Source organism: Erithacus rubecula, assembly GCF_903797595.1.
Source record: "Erithacus rubecula genome assembly, chromosome: Z".
NCBI classification, from domain to species: domain Eukaryota; kingdom Metazoa; phylum Chordata; class Aves; order Passeriformes; family Muscicapidae; genus Erithacus; species Erithacus rubecula.
The window spans coordinates 1,538,497-1,553,459 of record NC_136661.1 but is presented as its reverse complement, the minus strand read 5'-3'; the positions used below and the strand labels follow the sequence as shown (position 1 = coordinate 1,553,459).

The 14,963-nt window shown below is 34.9% G+C and overlaps 1 protein-coding gene across 1 annotated transcript in view; it reads left to right on the top strand.

The window, feature by feature from the left end:
• Nucleotides 1–14,963, top strand: part of CNTLN (centlein) — a 186,975-nt gene that overhangs the window by 132,299 nt on the left and 39,713 nt on the right. The window contains 2 exon segments of the mRNA XM_079330391.1: nt 14,172–14,198; nt 14,202–14,336. Coding sequence (XP_079186517.1) covers nt 14,172–14,198; nt 14,202–14,336 — 162 coding nt within the window.

The window sequence follows — 14,963 nt, the reverse complement described above, 5'->3', positions numbered from 1 at the left end:
TGTAGGATGCATGAAAAAGTAACAAAAAGAGTGTTTGTTTGATGGCATGAGCTTAATTAATGGGAAGTATGAAGAGGAAGGTAAATTCTGAACTTCAGTAACACTGTTCGCTCACCTGAAGCAAGCATGGATGAAGTGTTTTTACATCACAGAGCTCAGCAATGTTTTTAAATTAATGCTAAAATGAGTTTAGTGCTGCATAAAAGAGATGTAAACATGGATGATAAGTTTAAGGTAAGTCAAACCACTTGTTTTTTAGGGATCTGAGGTCAAGCAGGAGTGCTGTAATAGCACTCAAACATCAGGTTATGAGAAAGATGAATTCTGAGGCAGAGGAAGAAGCCATCACCACTGAAGGCATACGTATATAAAGTCACAGCACAGGGAGGGTGGATATTGAAATGAAGGAAGTAACCCAAAGGAAATGCCCATTCCACAGTGTGCAGCAGGAGCATTTTAAGATCATTAGTCTTAAGCAGAAGATATGCAGAGAAGGGAGACTGGCTTTTGTGTGTAATGTACACAGAATTTAGGATTATCTTAGTCCTGTAATACCCTTTGAATGTTGCTGATTGCACAGCTGAGAGAAGATGAAAGCTTTTTGATTTACATAGTATGTAAGTTGGTAAAGGAAAATACACAAAACAAAATATAAAATATGATTTTTTAAAGTATTTACTTCACATTTTACTGGGAGGATTAAGCATAAAGAAATCCATTTTTAGTGAGGTAATTGTGACATTTTTTAAGGAAAAACTTTTCATTTTAACTGGGGGCATAGAGATGATTTTTGTTTTCAATTTTTTTTCAATTTTTTTTGTCAATATCTTGATTCAAGCTTAGATTTTTGTTAAAGGTTTAGCTTCAAAACAGTAAAAATACTTACCAGTCCAAAGATTTATTTACAATATAAACTTTAAACTTCAGCATAAATAAAATTTTAAAACAAACAAACAAACAAACATTATAATGAAAAGTAATTTCAATTAAAAACCTACAAGTGCTGTACTTATTTGAAAATTTTACTATCTCCATCACCAAAAGACTAAGTTAGATATGAGGAAGTCTAAATGGTAGGAGACATAAATTTCTGGTGTTATTTTAGGAAAATCTATATTGAGGAATACTGGAACTACAGGTAGTATATGATTATTGGCACCTCAGCTTCTATTTTGAGTGGTTACTATGAAAAAGATAAAAACATATTTTCAATGAACATAATTTTGATCAGAAGGCAGTATATATGGCTTAGCATGCATTTTATTGCAGCCCACTCTCATAGACACTTCTGTGTACAGTTCACAATGTTCTTTTATTTTCTTCAGAACTTCTCCAATGTCTGAATATTGGATTTTCCTGTGTTTTTTATATTTCTGTCAGGCATCATAAAAGTTCAGTTTCATTTCTGTTATTCAGCTGCTGCTTTGTGTTATTTGTGACACTCTTCATAAACAGGAGTTAAAAATGTCTTTATATATACAAATGCATGTTTCCCTGTTTACATGTACTCACCTGTGTGTCTCTAGACTTTTCTTTACACTTGCAGCTTTTGTAGTAGACATCGTGTGTACAGTATTCATTTTATATATGTCTCATCCTCAAGGGCCATGGCTTTTGCCAGATGAAGCACTTTTGATTTTGAGGCCGATGAAACACAGTGATATTATTGATCTATGCATGACACAGCCAGTCTCTCTGCTGGCAGAGTGTAGCAACATTTATCCAGGAATTTGTGAAATGTCACTTGGATCATGTTCGTAAGGTTAACTGTGCAAAATCCAGGATTCAAGCTGAGAATCCATGAGGAATTGGACGTGACTCTCTTATTCCTTCATCCTATCTTCTAGGTCAAGCCAAGTGGTATTTGTTAAAACAATGTCTGTGTTTTGTATTAGGTGTTGAAGAAAGCATGATTATCACTAGGAACACCCTGCACAGTGTAGTCACACTGCTGGTTTTCTCAGGTTGTTAAGTCACTTGGGAGAGCAAGATTTTAAGTCAGTGAAAGGGATCTAAGCATTGCAAGTGTGTAATTTTTGTTTTCTTTGTAGTAAGTGGATGACTTCTGTACAGCTGCAAGCAGGAAACTCTGCTTAAATTTTCTAAAGAAATTTAACTTTCCTGGCTTTATCTTGCATGTAGAGATGTGTGGCAATTCATGTTTGTCAGTAAGATCTTGTTAAGTGGTGGTCAGAAAGGATGTGTAACAGTCACTATGGGCATAATCATGCCATAATTTTGATAATTACATATTTTCTTTCTTTATAAATATGGTTGAGAATAGCTGCACATTTTTGCTAGTATCAGAAGCAGGTAATTTTAAAAATACTAAGGTAAAAACTTAAGGAAAACTAAGTTATGTAACAGAACGCCAAAGTTCCATGTACTATTCCTCTATTTGTCACTTTTCAAGTCATTTTATTTATGTTTCAGTTTAAAAATGGTTTTCAGGTATGAAAAATACACAAAGAAGCTGTAATTTTTAATTTGCATTTTTTCTTTCCAAAGCAGTTATTGTAGTAACAATTTTAAAGTTAGACATGAAGAAGAAAAAATTATATTTGCTAACATGTTATCAATTTTTAACAAAATACTTTAAAGTCTGCTTTTATCTCATTTAAAAATAAGTTATTAGTTAAAGTAAGAAGAAAGAGGTTTTGTTGAATGAAGGTTAGGCTGTTTTGAGATTTTTTCCAATGCTAGTAAGGATTTTCTTTTATTCTTCAAAAATAATTTCTTTGGTTTGTATCCCAAAGGACAAAATTGAAATGTAATTGAAAGAACACTTGTGAGTGACCACAGCAATGTTCTTGATATCTACTTTTTCAAATTATTTTTCCAGTATTTGTACATAAACAATAAACCTAGAGGGGAGAAGGTGTTGTTGGTCATGAAAAAATACATGCATATATGGTGTCTTAAGTTTTACATGTTATCCCTCATTTAAAGGTACCATATGTGAAATCTGTAAGTTCTACCATAAGGTAAAACTCAGTAAGTTGTGGGAAAAGTCAAAATAGTGGTTGATTTTTGGATTGGATTGTGGCTTTTTTGTTTGCTTGGGGTTTTGTTTTGGTTTGTGGGATTATTTTGTCTTGCGGATATGTGTGTTGATTTTGCGAAGATTCACAGGCTGAGCAAATGCCTGTGTTTCTCAGGAACACAAAGATAGTACTTCATAGCATGAGGGCCACCAGCTTGTCAAACTACTGCTCTTCAGAGCACAACCATTGCTAGGCATTATTTTTTACAGAGAATTTCACAGAGGACCTTTTTTTTTATTTCCTACTCAGCAATGTCATGGTACTCTTTGTAGTACTGTAGCTTGGTTTGGCAACGCACACAAAACACAGATTGGAAGAAAGAAACAAGGATTTTAGTAAGTTTTGAACATAGCAACAATAAGGAAAGATTGAAAGTCTGTAATTAATGAAATATTAAATAAAAAAATAACAGATTAAAGACAAAAGATACCTTGATAGAGAAGAGTTTGAACAATGGATTTAGAAGCTAGTCTTTGAAAACTCTTGCTCCTTGGACTCCAAGTCCTCCTTTTCCTCCATGCATTTTATTACTCTTTGGTATTTAGTAAGATTTAACAGTGATTAAAAGGGAGGACCATAACAGCTCCAATATCTTGTCCTTCAAGAAGAAGAGTTCTTTTGGAGTCCTCTGCATTTCAAAAGAGGAATCTTTACCCTCACCAGTTCCACACTGATAGGTCTGCAAAGCACTAGTTTCCTGTTTGACCCTATTGTCTTACCTGTCACACAGTGAGATTTCTTTATCTAGAATATATTGCACGAAGGGAATTGGCATTTTTACTAAAGTCTGCATTTTACTCCAGATTTCTAATTCCCACAATCCCCTGTTTACGCTTATGTGTTCAAAGTTGGTGCTGGTCCTCTGTTGTCCATTTCACTGCAGGAAGAAATTTTGAAATATACATTCATAACCAGGGGTATAAGCCATTCTTATCACTTTACTAAGGATGATGCATGAACCTTCTAAAGCTTTTGTTGATCTTTTTTAGGGTTTTTTTGTACTAAGACATGTGCAGCCCTGGAAAAAGAAACATTAAATCTAAAACACTTCTGAGACAAGGGAACTACACCTGAGATTCCTTTTTAAAGATACATATCTACAGCTTTCCTTCTTTGGGATTGTATTAATTATTCTCTGTCTTAGACTCCCCATTGTTGGAGAGAATGAGTGCTGGTTCTCAGAATTCTATGGCATCCCTATTAAAGTCAGACATTCTTACTGTCCTTGTAACCCAAAGGAAGAAGTTTGTAGTTTTGGCAAGGTGGTGGTTTGCCTGAACCTCATGGACTCTGCGCCTGTTAGAGGAAGTAGAAGAATATTTTAATTTCTTACTGATGTTTTGCATGGTCTGATTTGCTCTCCTAAGGCTTAACTGGGAATTAATGAGGTAGTCATGTGTTGGTTTCACTGCTAAGGGAGAGGGGTGGATTCGCCTGAGGGAAAGCTCCACCAGGCGGGGAACAGGAGGGGCTGTCCCTCTGGGGGCTTCCCCTGTGAGCTACAGAGACCAATCAGAGAGCTGGTTTGGTGATGGACAGCTCGGAAAACCAATGAAAAGTTATTTTGCATTCATAAATCACATTGCTAAGGCTAATTTTCCCTTTTGCTTTCCGGTCTCCAGGCCGTTAGCAACTCCCAGGCGCCCCGGCCTCAGGCGGCCCCCGTGTGGCCCCAGCTCCGGGTGGCCCGGCCCTGGCCTGGTGGGCCCCGGCCCTGCCGGCCCCTCCGAGCTGCTGGCTCGGCTCGGCTCGGCTCTCCATGTGGCAGAAGAGGCCTCCAGTTGCTCATGTGGATCCTTCACGATCTGGATACATTTTTAACTTCTTAATGCCTGGATAAGATTCTCCTGAGCTCCCCTGAATAAGAAGAAATAAAGCATGGAGACTATAGAGGTCAGCGGAATGAAGATAAAGTTCCTGATGGGAAGAGACTGAAAGATGCAACTGATAAGTAGCTGAAAATCTTTTTTGTGGGCTAAGGGGATTGTGACTACACTAAAATTCCTTTAAACAGTGAAATATACTTGGGGAGGTTTGGACGCTTGAGATGAAGACTTTTTTGCCTCGGAGAATTGGAGCTCTCTGTTCTGGGACTGGAATATGAACAGAGATATTTGATAGAGAAGGAGATTAAGAGAATTTTGTCTTCCAGCAGCTTGCCTTTAAAATGGTACCCCAAGTGTGTAACATAACCCATAGCACAGCTCTGGAAGGACTGTGAAAATGAGAGGAGAGTCATAATCTGCAATATTTTCCCGGGCAGATGTAGATTGTGAAGGTGAAGACACCCTCTAAGCCATAACTAAAAAAGGAACTTTTTTCTCAAGGGTGAAGTGAAAAGATTATTCAAGTAGATAACTGTTCTCTGTATGTTGTTGTTAAGGAATGTGGAATGAAGGAAGGGGTAGGAGGGATTAATCTAGAAATCTTATTTTGAATTCTTTTTGTGTTATTAATAAATTTCTTCTTGTACCTTTTAAAGTTTTAAGCTTGCATTGTCTTTACTCTTAAATCCTTTCTCTAAAAGAAATTAAATATATTAAAATTGGCAAAACCCATGTCACACCGTGACATCATGGACCGTTCCCGTGGCTTGTATCATGCTCAGGTTTACTTTGCATCACTCCATTCTGTTCTTAATATGTCCAGCCCTTCAGTTCCTTTCTCAGCAGTGGAGACTGAATGACTAGCCATAGCCACAGCACATCTCACAAGATTCATAGGCAGTGTAAGGCATTTATTCTTTGGTGGCTGAACTTACTTTTGGATTGGAAGGTTATCCTGTGGGCTTTAAGGTATTCTGGACACAAGATGAGTGATTTTGTCTGTACTTTTACCTTGGTAAAACCAGAAGAAGAGAGTGAAGGAACTATGGAGCAGCTGAAGGTCGCATTCAAGCTGGGGTTTAGAATTGCAGTGTTGCCCTCAAACTGTTCATGCATGTGGAAATACTATGGCCCGAGTGAGCCATAATATTGATGATAATTGTGATAAAGGGAAGGTATATTTCACTTTATACATTAGGCTGAAAACATATCTTTTTCTTGTAATGGTCTCTTCAGATATTAAATAAGTATAAATAGTATATAAATAATAGAGTAATATAAAGAGCATTTTACCCTAAACTGTTCATTTATGCCTGTAATTTTAGCAAGGGTTCTGATGATAACATAAATTACAAATTAAAGATAAGACTGTGGGGGTTCATTTACAAGAATCTGGGGATGAATTACCAATTTAATTTATATGAAGTACATTTTAGTGGTAATTTTTAAAAGCAGTTCATTATTTTGAAAAATATTCCTGTCTTTGCATCCTCCTCACGATGTATGTCATCAGCTTTCTCATACCTCTCAGAAGTGGCTAGTAATGTCTTTGTTTTCTTTTATTGAAATGTAAAGAATCAATAAATAAGTATTTGTGTAACATCACCTTATGTGATTCGAGAAATTCCTTCCAGATACTTAAGTTTTTTCTATACAATTATTTGCTGTTTATTTCTGTGTTTCTTATTCTCTATGAGAACATAGAACTTTTCCACTATGTAAGTTTGTTAATACAGTTTATGTTTAAAATGTTTTGATTTTGCACAGCTGTCTGCATAAAAACAAATAAGAAGACTTGAGGACATTTTTTTCTGCTTGTATTAATATCTGAAATGGCTGGAAATGAGATACTTAAATAATTGAACAAAATTAAGCATAGAGCTATCTTTATAAATCTTGTTCCTTGAATATTGCAATCAGCTTCTGAGACTTTCTATTGCCTACATGCATATTAGTAGTTCTTATTTTAGAATAGTTGCATCACTTCCCTAAAGTAGGTTGGAAGAGAATGGTCTTTAAGAGTTGAAAATCTGAAATTTGAGCAAAGGAAAATAATATGTAAAGAGTAATAAAGGAGATGGAACAGCTTTCCCTACAAGCAGATTTCCTACCCACTTACATTAGAGATACAGAAATATTTCAGCAGAAAATGGTTCACTATCTAAAACACAGGGAAATGCAGAGAGGTTAAATTAATATTTCACCATTCTTTCACTTATTTTGTTTCTGTTTTCATATATATTCTCTTAAAAATAACTTTAGTTTCTAAAGATATAAAGCTGTATGCTTTGGAACTAAGTGGGTAAATCAAAATAAAGTTTAAACACAGTCTTTAAAATAGCATTTTCATTTTGGTTTCTCTCTATTTTATGTGAGTTATACAGAAAACAGATGGAAGCATTATTAATTTTTTCCCCCAATGAGTTTTAGTGCAGCATATTTGTATGTGTTATCTGAAACATATGAATACTTAGTATTGCTGCTGTTAAATTTGTAATGAGTTGTAGGGATTGTGAAATTCCCTGACTGGCTGTCATGCAAGCAGTTCATTTGCAGTGCTTAGATGTGTTAAGATTAAGCAGGGGGAATATGGCAAGCACTATCCCTGACCCTAGATGAAAAATTCAAATTTCAAGCTTTATGAGTTTGCCCCAACTCTCATGTTTGGTGGAAATCAGATAAATACTGTGTAGACCTGAAAAAAAATCTTGCAGTAAAACTTGGTCCTAACTGCAAAAGACCGCATGGATACCACATCTTATATTGAAAATTCCCTAGTAAGTATAAAGCCATGGAAATCTTGGAGCACAGTTTATGCATCAGCTGGAAGTCTTCCCTTGTATATAGCAATACTTAATGTGCACGGGTCTGTTAGATGTTGGAAAACTAGTATTTTTGAGTATTTATTTAAATAACAGTGGTGGAAACATGAAAACATTGATTTTGAACTTCACATCTTCACAACTGGCTTGGCATAATACTCAGATATTTTCAATCACCACAAAGTGTCATGAAATGTCTCCAGTTATATTTTAATTCTTAATTTTTTTGTAGTAAAACATTTTAATGTACTGTGTTGTGTCTAGCAAATATTAATACTTCAAATAAGTTCAAATATAGTATACACTGAAATACTGCATTTTCTGTTTTTTTTTTTTTTTTTTTAAATAAATACTGATTTCTTCAAGTTCTGTAATTTTTCTCTGGAAATAGTAAGGCCTTGCAGATGATGTTCTGCATCTACATATTTTGTCAGTTTACATCTCCATATTGGAAAATCAATCACAACAAAAATTAAATTATATAGTTGTGATTATATAATTGATCATCATGAAACTACTTTTATAAGTACTGTTAAATAAATAGTTAATAGTCCTTATATTCCCTTGAAATTTGCAAGGACAGATGGAGTGCAGCATCTGCTTTAGTATGAAAGCAAGATAGTGTTCTTAATACGTACAGAAATTAGACATGGGATACAGCAATGTTTGCTTGTATGAAATGAAAATGAAATTAAAGGGTTAGAAAATAAAGGCTAAAATAGAATTGCTGTAGGAGAAAACCTTTATCTTTTAATTGGTGTAATCATTATATAGATGACATATATCAGCAGCATTTTCATCATCTTAAAAATTGTGATTTGTATTATTACTAAGTGTTTTTTCTCATTTTCTATAATTTATTTGAGAAATCATTGGTTGCACAATGCACAGTTCTGTAGTCAGACTTGTCTCTTGTTACAGGAGCAGTTAATTTCTTGGAGAATTGGGCCTAGAATATATTACCCCAATTCATTTATATATGAGTGTTTTATGTTTCTCTAAAATACAGTCATGTTTTCTGCTCTTCATCTATGTGATATTGTTAGTCATTACAAAAAAAAGAAAAATAAACCAAAATTCAAAAATGACCTGTCTGGACTGATTCAATTGATATTATTTTGTATTACATAATAAGTTGCTGTAGCCAAGTATTGCAATGTTAGACTTTTAAAAGTTGTAGAATAAATTTAGCTGTAGATTAACTGTAAGTATCTGAATTAAAATTACAGATAAAACCTTTGTTTATGAAGTGTTATACAGCAAATACCTATTTAGAAGTGATGATTGATCAGTAGTAGTACATGTTTAAGAAGACACTTTGAGTCTAGGAGTCATTGTTAGTGATGTTTTTCCAATAACAGCTGAATTTTGAATCTGTATGTGTGAAAGGGCAATTCCAATGTAAAAATTGCTGTTAAAAAGCAGACGAACGGCAATTGTGTTAGCACTATCAATAGGACAAAAGTTTTTCTTCAGTAAAATAACTGCAATGAGAAATGTACCTCTTATCTGCTGGTTAATGTCTGTATTTCTCTTCGGGAAACTAATTTAATCTCACTTCATGAGAGATTGACATTTTCAGTAGCTTAAACATCCTTAAAAGCTGCTTTGTTCACTGCAAACCGTATTTAGTATGACCTCACAATAATGTAGCACACCTCAAGTGTCATGTCTGTCTTTACTGTGCACTTTGGAGCTGTGTTCATCTATACTAGACAACTGCACTTCAAGGAAAGATTTTTTTTTTCCTTGATAGGCAATTAGCAGTAATTAGGAAGATTCACTTCAGTAAGGTGTCAACACGAGATTGTTTAAAAAAGTTGAATGTCAGTGGCTTTAAAAGAGGGTTCTTTTCCCTGACACATAGGTATGGCATGTGAAACATGAAATGTTAATTTAACTTTTCTGCTTATTATTCATGCACAATATTATTTTGTCATTCAGATACTACACTGACAGAGTGCAAAGGGTGTTAAAATAGTGCTGCTGGAATAAAAAGAGGATTAATTTACCATTGGCCAATTAGCCAAAGGGTACTTAATGCTCTCTAAAGGCTACTGAAGTCTAACAACTAGCTAAAGCACTGGCAAAAAGTCCTCTATATTACCTTCATTTATTTGACATTTTGTGGAATAGTCAGCTCCTGATAACTGCATTTGGCTGAAAAATACAACTAAACTATTTAGTAGACTATACTAAAATTTCAGAGGGATGAATGACAAATAAGTCCTATGTTTTAGAAGTTTGTCTTGCTTTTGAGGGGTCTTTGTTTCAATTTAGGGTTGGTACTAAGTCACCAAAGACTTCTGTTTGATATTTTGTCTTCAAGTCTAGAATACTAAGTAATCAACCACTTACAGCACTTGCATTAAAAGAACTTTGATCGAGGATTTGAAGTTATTTGCCTTTTCTCTATATGATCACATTAAGTATTCACCACAGCATTTTAGTCTGGTATATATCTTTTCAGATAGCTACATACCAACTTTATTAATTTAAGCCTTTTTTTATTTCCTTTGACCCATCAGGCAGAGAAAGGTTTTGATTCAAGAGAATGCAAAAAGTTTAGTGAGATTGACACAATAAATTTGTCTTGGATATTGTAAATAGGTTTATCATTATGCTATAATAATACTTGAGAGAGTGAGTAAAATCATGAATACATAGCTCTCCACCTGCAAGAATGCTTTGAAAAGTCCTTTTATGTTTTAATGCATGCAACAAGTACTGCTTATTTCGTCTGTTTTTATGATCAAGCTGAAACTGTGAGAAAATAGTGTTCTGTGTAAAGCATTTGAAGGACCAGGGTTATATCCTAAAATAGGACTTTGTATAGGAGCTATGCATATAGGAAATATATTCTATTACCTACTGTGGCAAGGTTTCTTAGAGGAAAGAAAAATGGGAGTGCTAACTTCAGTGTTCTTGCAGACATAGCAGTGCTTTCATCTGCCAGGATTTTAGGATGGGAAGCTTCCCAGAAAATGAGGTTTTTACACATCAGAGTATATTGGCTTTAGTTTATAATGAGTAGTAAAATAAGATTGTCACTACTTTAAAAGTGTGTCAATAATGTCTGATTTGTATTCTGTTTAATAATTTTTTATAATATATTTTTCAAATATAAATGTATGGGATTGTGTGACTTCAGTAGCAGTAGCAGTGTCAGCTGCTTCCAAAAGAAATGTTATATTCATACGTGCCAGTTGCAATAGAATTGTGACTTCTGTAAAATGAGCTCCAAGCCCCTTAAGGAGTGATTGTGATGCCAAGGAGCAAGAGGCTGTTACAGGAACTTCCTGTGTTAACCCATTGGGCCTTCCACACAGCTGTCTTTCTGAGCAGAGGGTTTATGGTGAAAGGTCTTGCTGAGTCACTGAAGTTTTATACTGACTACACAGAAACTGAGGTTTCATCACTTAGTGCTTTGTGAACAGCAGAACAGAGTGCCATGGGTATACCAGAAGCAAGGAGATTAAGATAGATGGATGTTAAAATATTGAACCTATAAACATCTGTTAAGCCAAAAACACTCTGGAGGAGGTGCAGCAGACAAAGGCTGCTACATCATAGAGAAACAGCAGTAGGTTGCCTTTACCAACATCTGGTCTAGCTGATGTTTAAGATTCTTCTACCTTTCATCCTAGTGACCTCTTCCCCTGGAGTAAATTCTTTTTGCTCTGTCATTCAGGATTTTTGGGGATGGTAGCACACACACAAAACTTTTGTTGCGTCTGAAAAAGAAACAATAAATAAAAATTTGACCTAAATTAAAGGGAACGGTGAAGAACAACAGGGTAGTGAATTTGTTTCTTAAGTAAATGCAAGGAGTGCCTTCTAGGCATAAATATCTTGATAGGGCAGTGGGGCTATTTTCTACATCCTACATGGATTTTCATAGGGTTTTCTCTTAACTGTTCAATAGATTGAAAATAGAAGAATAACGCAGTAGAATTAGCAGTCCTGTAGTACATGTACAATATCTACATAAGTATTAAGAGTCAACTTCTGTGAAATGTCTGATTGCAATTGTGTGCATGTCTGCTTCTGCAAGTTGGGGCTCTTGTATATCATATGCTACTTTCACTTCATTCCTGTAGTTCTTATGCTGTTTGTGAATTTATGTAGATTCTTAATTTATAATCTTTTTTGCTACCAGCTTAAAAAAGGTAGAAAAAGTAGCTAATTAGGTTCTGTAACTGTCATCTTTAGTACCTGTCCCATGAAGACCTTTACTTTTTGAATATATTTGCTGTAATTTTTGAGAATGTAGGCAGTGCAATTCATGATGTTTTAGAACTGATGCATATTGTCAGCAACAGTAGCCTGAGAAACTTCTGAGAGTCACAAGCTATCTTGGGCAGATATGGGGGCATTTCTAATTTTGAACAGTGATATTGATCTAGCTATGATTTTTTCTTCTTTTCTTTTTATGAATAATTTATTATAGAGACACTGAATCATGAAATTCTGCATGTAGAAATATTGGTTGCGTTGGACAAATTTACATAATCCTCATATTTTTCTATACTATGTCCTTCTATACTACTACTGTTTTTTCTTATTGAATGTTCCTCGTTTTGTCTTTTACTCTGCAAATGTAGTAACTATGAGAAGAATATATCAGATCAAGGAATAGTCAGTTAGAAAATACAGGATCTCTTTCTTGTTTAATGACAACAGCAGACACAGAAGGGAATGGAAAGATTAGCTCCTTTACTAAGAACAGTACTTACCTCAGATACATATGTAAAATGCCCACCGACTTCAATAAGTGCACTTGGTGAATGTGAAATAAATACTGTTAGAATTTTCACTTTAGATGCCAAATGAATTTTCCTAATACCTGTGATATTTTTTTAGGCTAATGCAAAATATACAAACATTCTTTTCTCATTGATAATAAATGTGACTCTCTTTTATCTACATATATGTGATCTTCAGATTATTCTCATGGGAGTGTATGGTTTTATAAACACAGATATATGATTTTTTTAATGACATCAAGCTGTATAAAATCTAATTTGTAAGTTAATAAATTCCTTGTAAATATGATACTCTACTTGACTTTCACCTTTTTTTTGTGGGGTTTTTTGTTTGGTTTTTGGGGTTGGGGTTTTTTGTTGAATTTGGAGAGGGGGAGGATTGTATGTTTGCTTTTGATTTTTGGTTGTGTATTTCTTTTGGCACCTGTATATAATCAGGTGCACATTTGGATATTTCAAGCTGTCATGTATCTCCTCATGTTTCTGAGCAGGATTCTTCACAATGTAAGGGTTTTTTAAATTTTGTGGTATTTCAATACCATTTTGTACAACTGTTTCTTACATGAAGCTACTATATTATAGTTTTATTTGGAATAATAAAATAGCATTTTAATAACCCTTTTAAGGAGCAGAGAGCTGTTAGGCCATTGTTGGCTTTTGGCTGACTACAGTTTTGTGAAAGTTAATCACTAGCATGGAGATTATTTCTGTTCCCCTTTTTACAGAGCAACATTCACTATTATTTAAATTAAAGCTATTATTTAAAACATTACTTCTGTAAGGAGTAATGTGAGATATATTGGTACAAAGATTGAATAAGTCTTGTTGGTTGTCAGTCAAGTGCAGCAAGACTGAGAGTTTGCATGATACTTATTTGAACTAAATCCCTAACAAGGCTCGTCTGCTAATTGGACTTAGCACTTACGTTGCTAAGTGAGAAGCATTTTGGCTGCAGTATAGGGTGGTAAGACCTACCCAGTGGAATAAACAACTAACATCTGTTATCCTGTCCTGCTCCAGCTTGTCTTTTACCACTTAAGTACTTCAGCCCTGGAGTCAAGGTTATGGAATGTGCAGTTCTCTGGCTATGGTGCATATATTGAAAGGGATGAAATAGCACATAGGTAAAGACCAGCCAACCAAGAGATGTTTAGTGCAGCTGGTCCACTTTGCTTTAACCTCTACAAGCCCTACAAATATCAAACAAAAGCCAAGAGAAGGGTGTATGCTTTACAGCATTGTCAACACAACAATTCAAGTGAGCTTACAGTGGTCACCATTATAACACATTTTACATTTATCTACCCTGAATTCATGCTGGTGTCTGAGACATCATGGTATTTCTTCATGTTCTGTGTAGAAATAATTGCTGAATTCCAGGGAGGCTCTGGAGGTAAAACATGTTTCAACAGTAATCACTGTTACAGTTTTTTATGATAATTTTTGTTTCTCATGGTTAAAACAGCAACATAGTCAGTCAAATTTGAATTATTTTGCCTTGAAAATAGTTGTGTTTTTTTAGTGGTAGTAGATTTCTTTTTTTTTTTTTTTTTGCCTGTACTGGAGAATTCAACCAACAGCTATGCAATGTAATTATAGGTAATCTCTACTGTTTCATTCCTCTTGAATGCTGAACTGGAGAAGCATCTGATATGATCAAGCAGAGATATTTTTAGGGTGAAATTGTGATTGTTTATCCTCTTTGTAAAACAGGTGTTGACCTCCAACCTGGCCAAGTGGTAACAGGAGAAGGAGGATTTAGAAGGAAAATTAAAGTTGAGAGAACATCTGTCTCAAACTGCTGGCAAGAGTGAAGCCATACCAGCTCCTTCAAAGAACATTGATTTAGAGGTGAAACAGCTGCAGTGCAAACTAGAGGTGACAGAACAGATTATCTAGTGCTGAGGATAATTCATATGAGCAGTAGTTCATAACTGGGTCAAGCAGACATACATGTACTCCCATACCCTTATCGTTTGTGTATCATAGCCAATTATCAGCAGCTTAGGTGTTAGATTGCCTTTGATGGTAAGTAGAAATGTAGACATAGACAGAACTAAAAGCTCTAAACCAATTTCTGCAGATCAAATGGGCCAGACAAGGCGCCTTGCTGGGTTTTTGCACAATGATGAAGTACATCTTGTTGGAAGGTGCTGTGGAATTAATTTGATGAGAATTCAGTTGATTCCTTTCTTCCTTTAAGAAGGAAAAAAGCAATAGGTGCCTGTTAAAGGGTAGCAAAGAATTTCAGCTAGTGGGGCAGCAGTGTTGTATGTGTATCAGTATTGTCTTTGTCTTCAGAGAGACTGTTGTTTTTTTTTTAATTTGTATTTTTGTAGATTAGCTGGTAGGAAAATACTGACTAGTTGATGATTTCATTTTTCAGTCTCGGGTGATTTTGTTGCATGTGAATGATGTAGAGCCTGGACTGTGTTGTTCTGAAAGCTTTCTCAGCAGGTGGCCTGGCTCAAACATTAATTCTTCTCTTCTTACTGGAGGAAATAT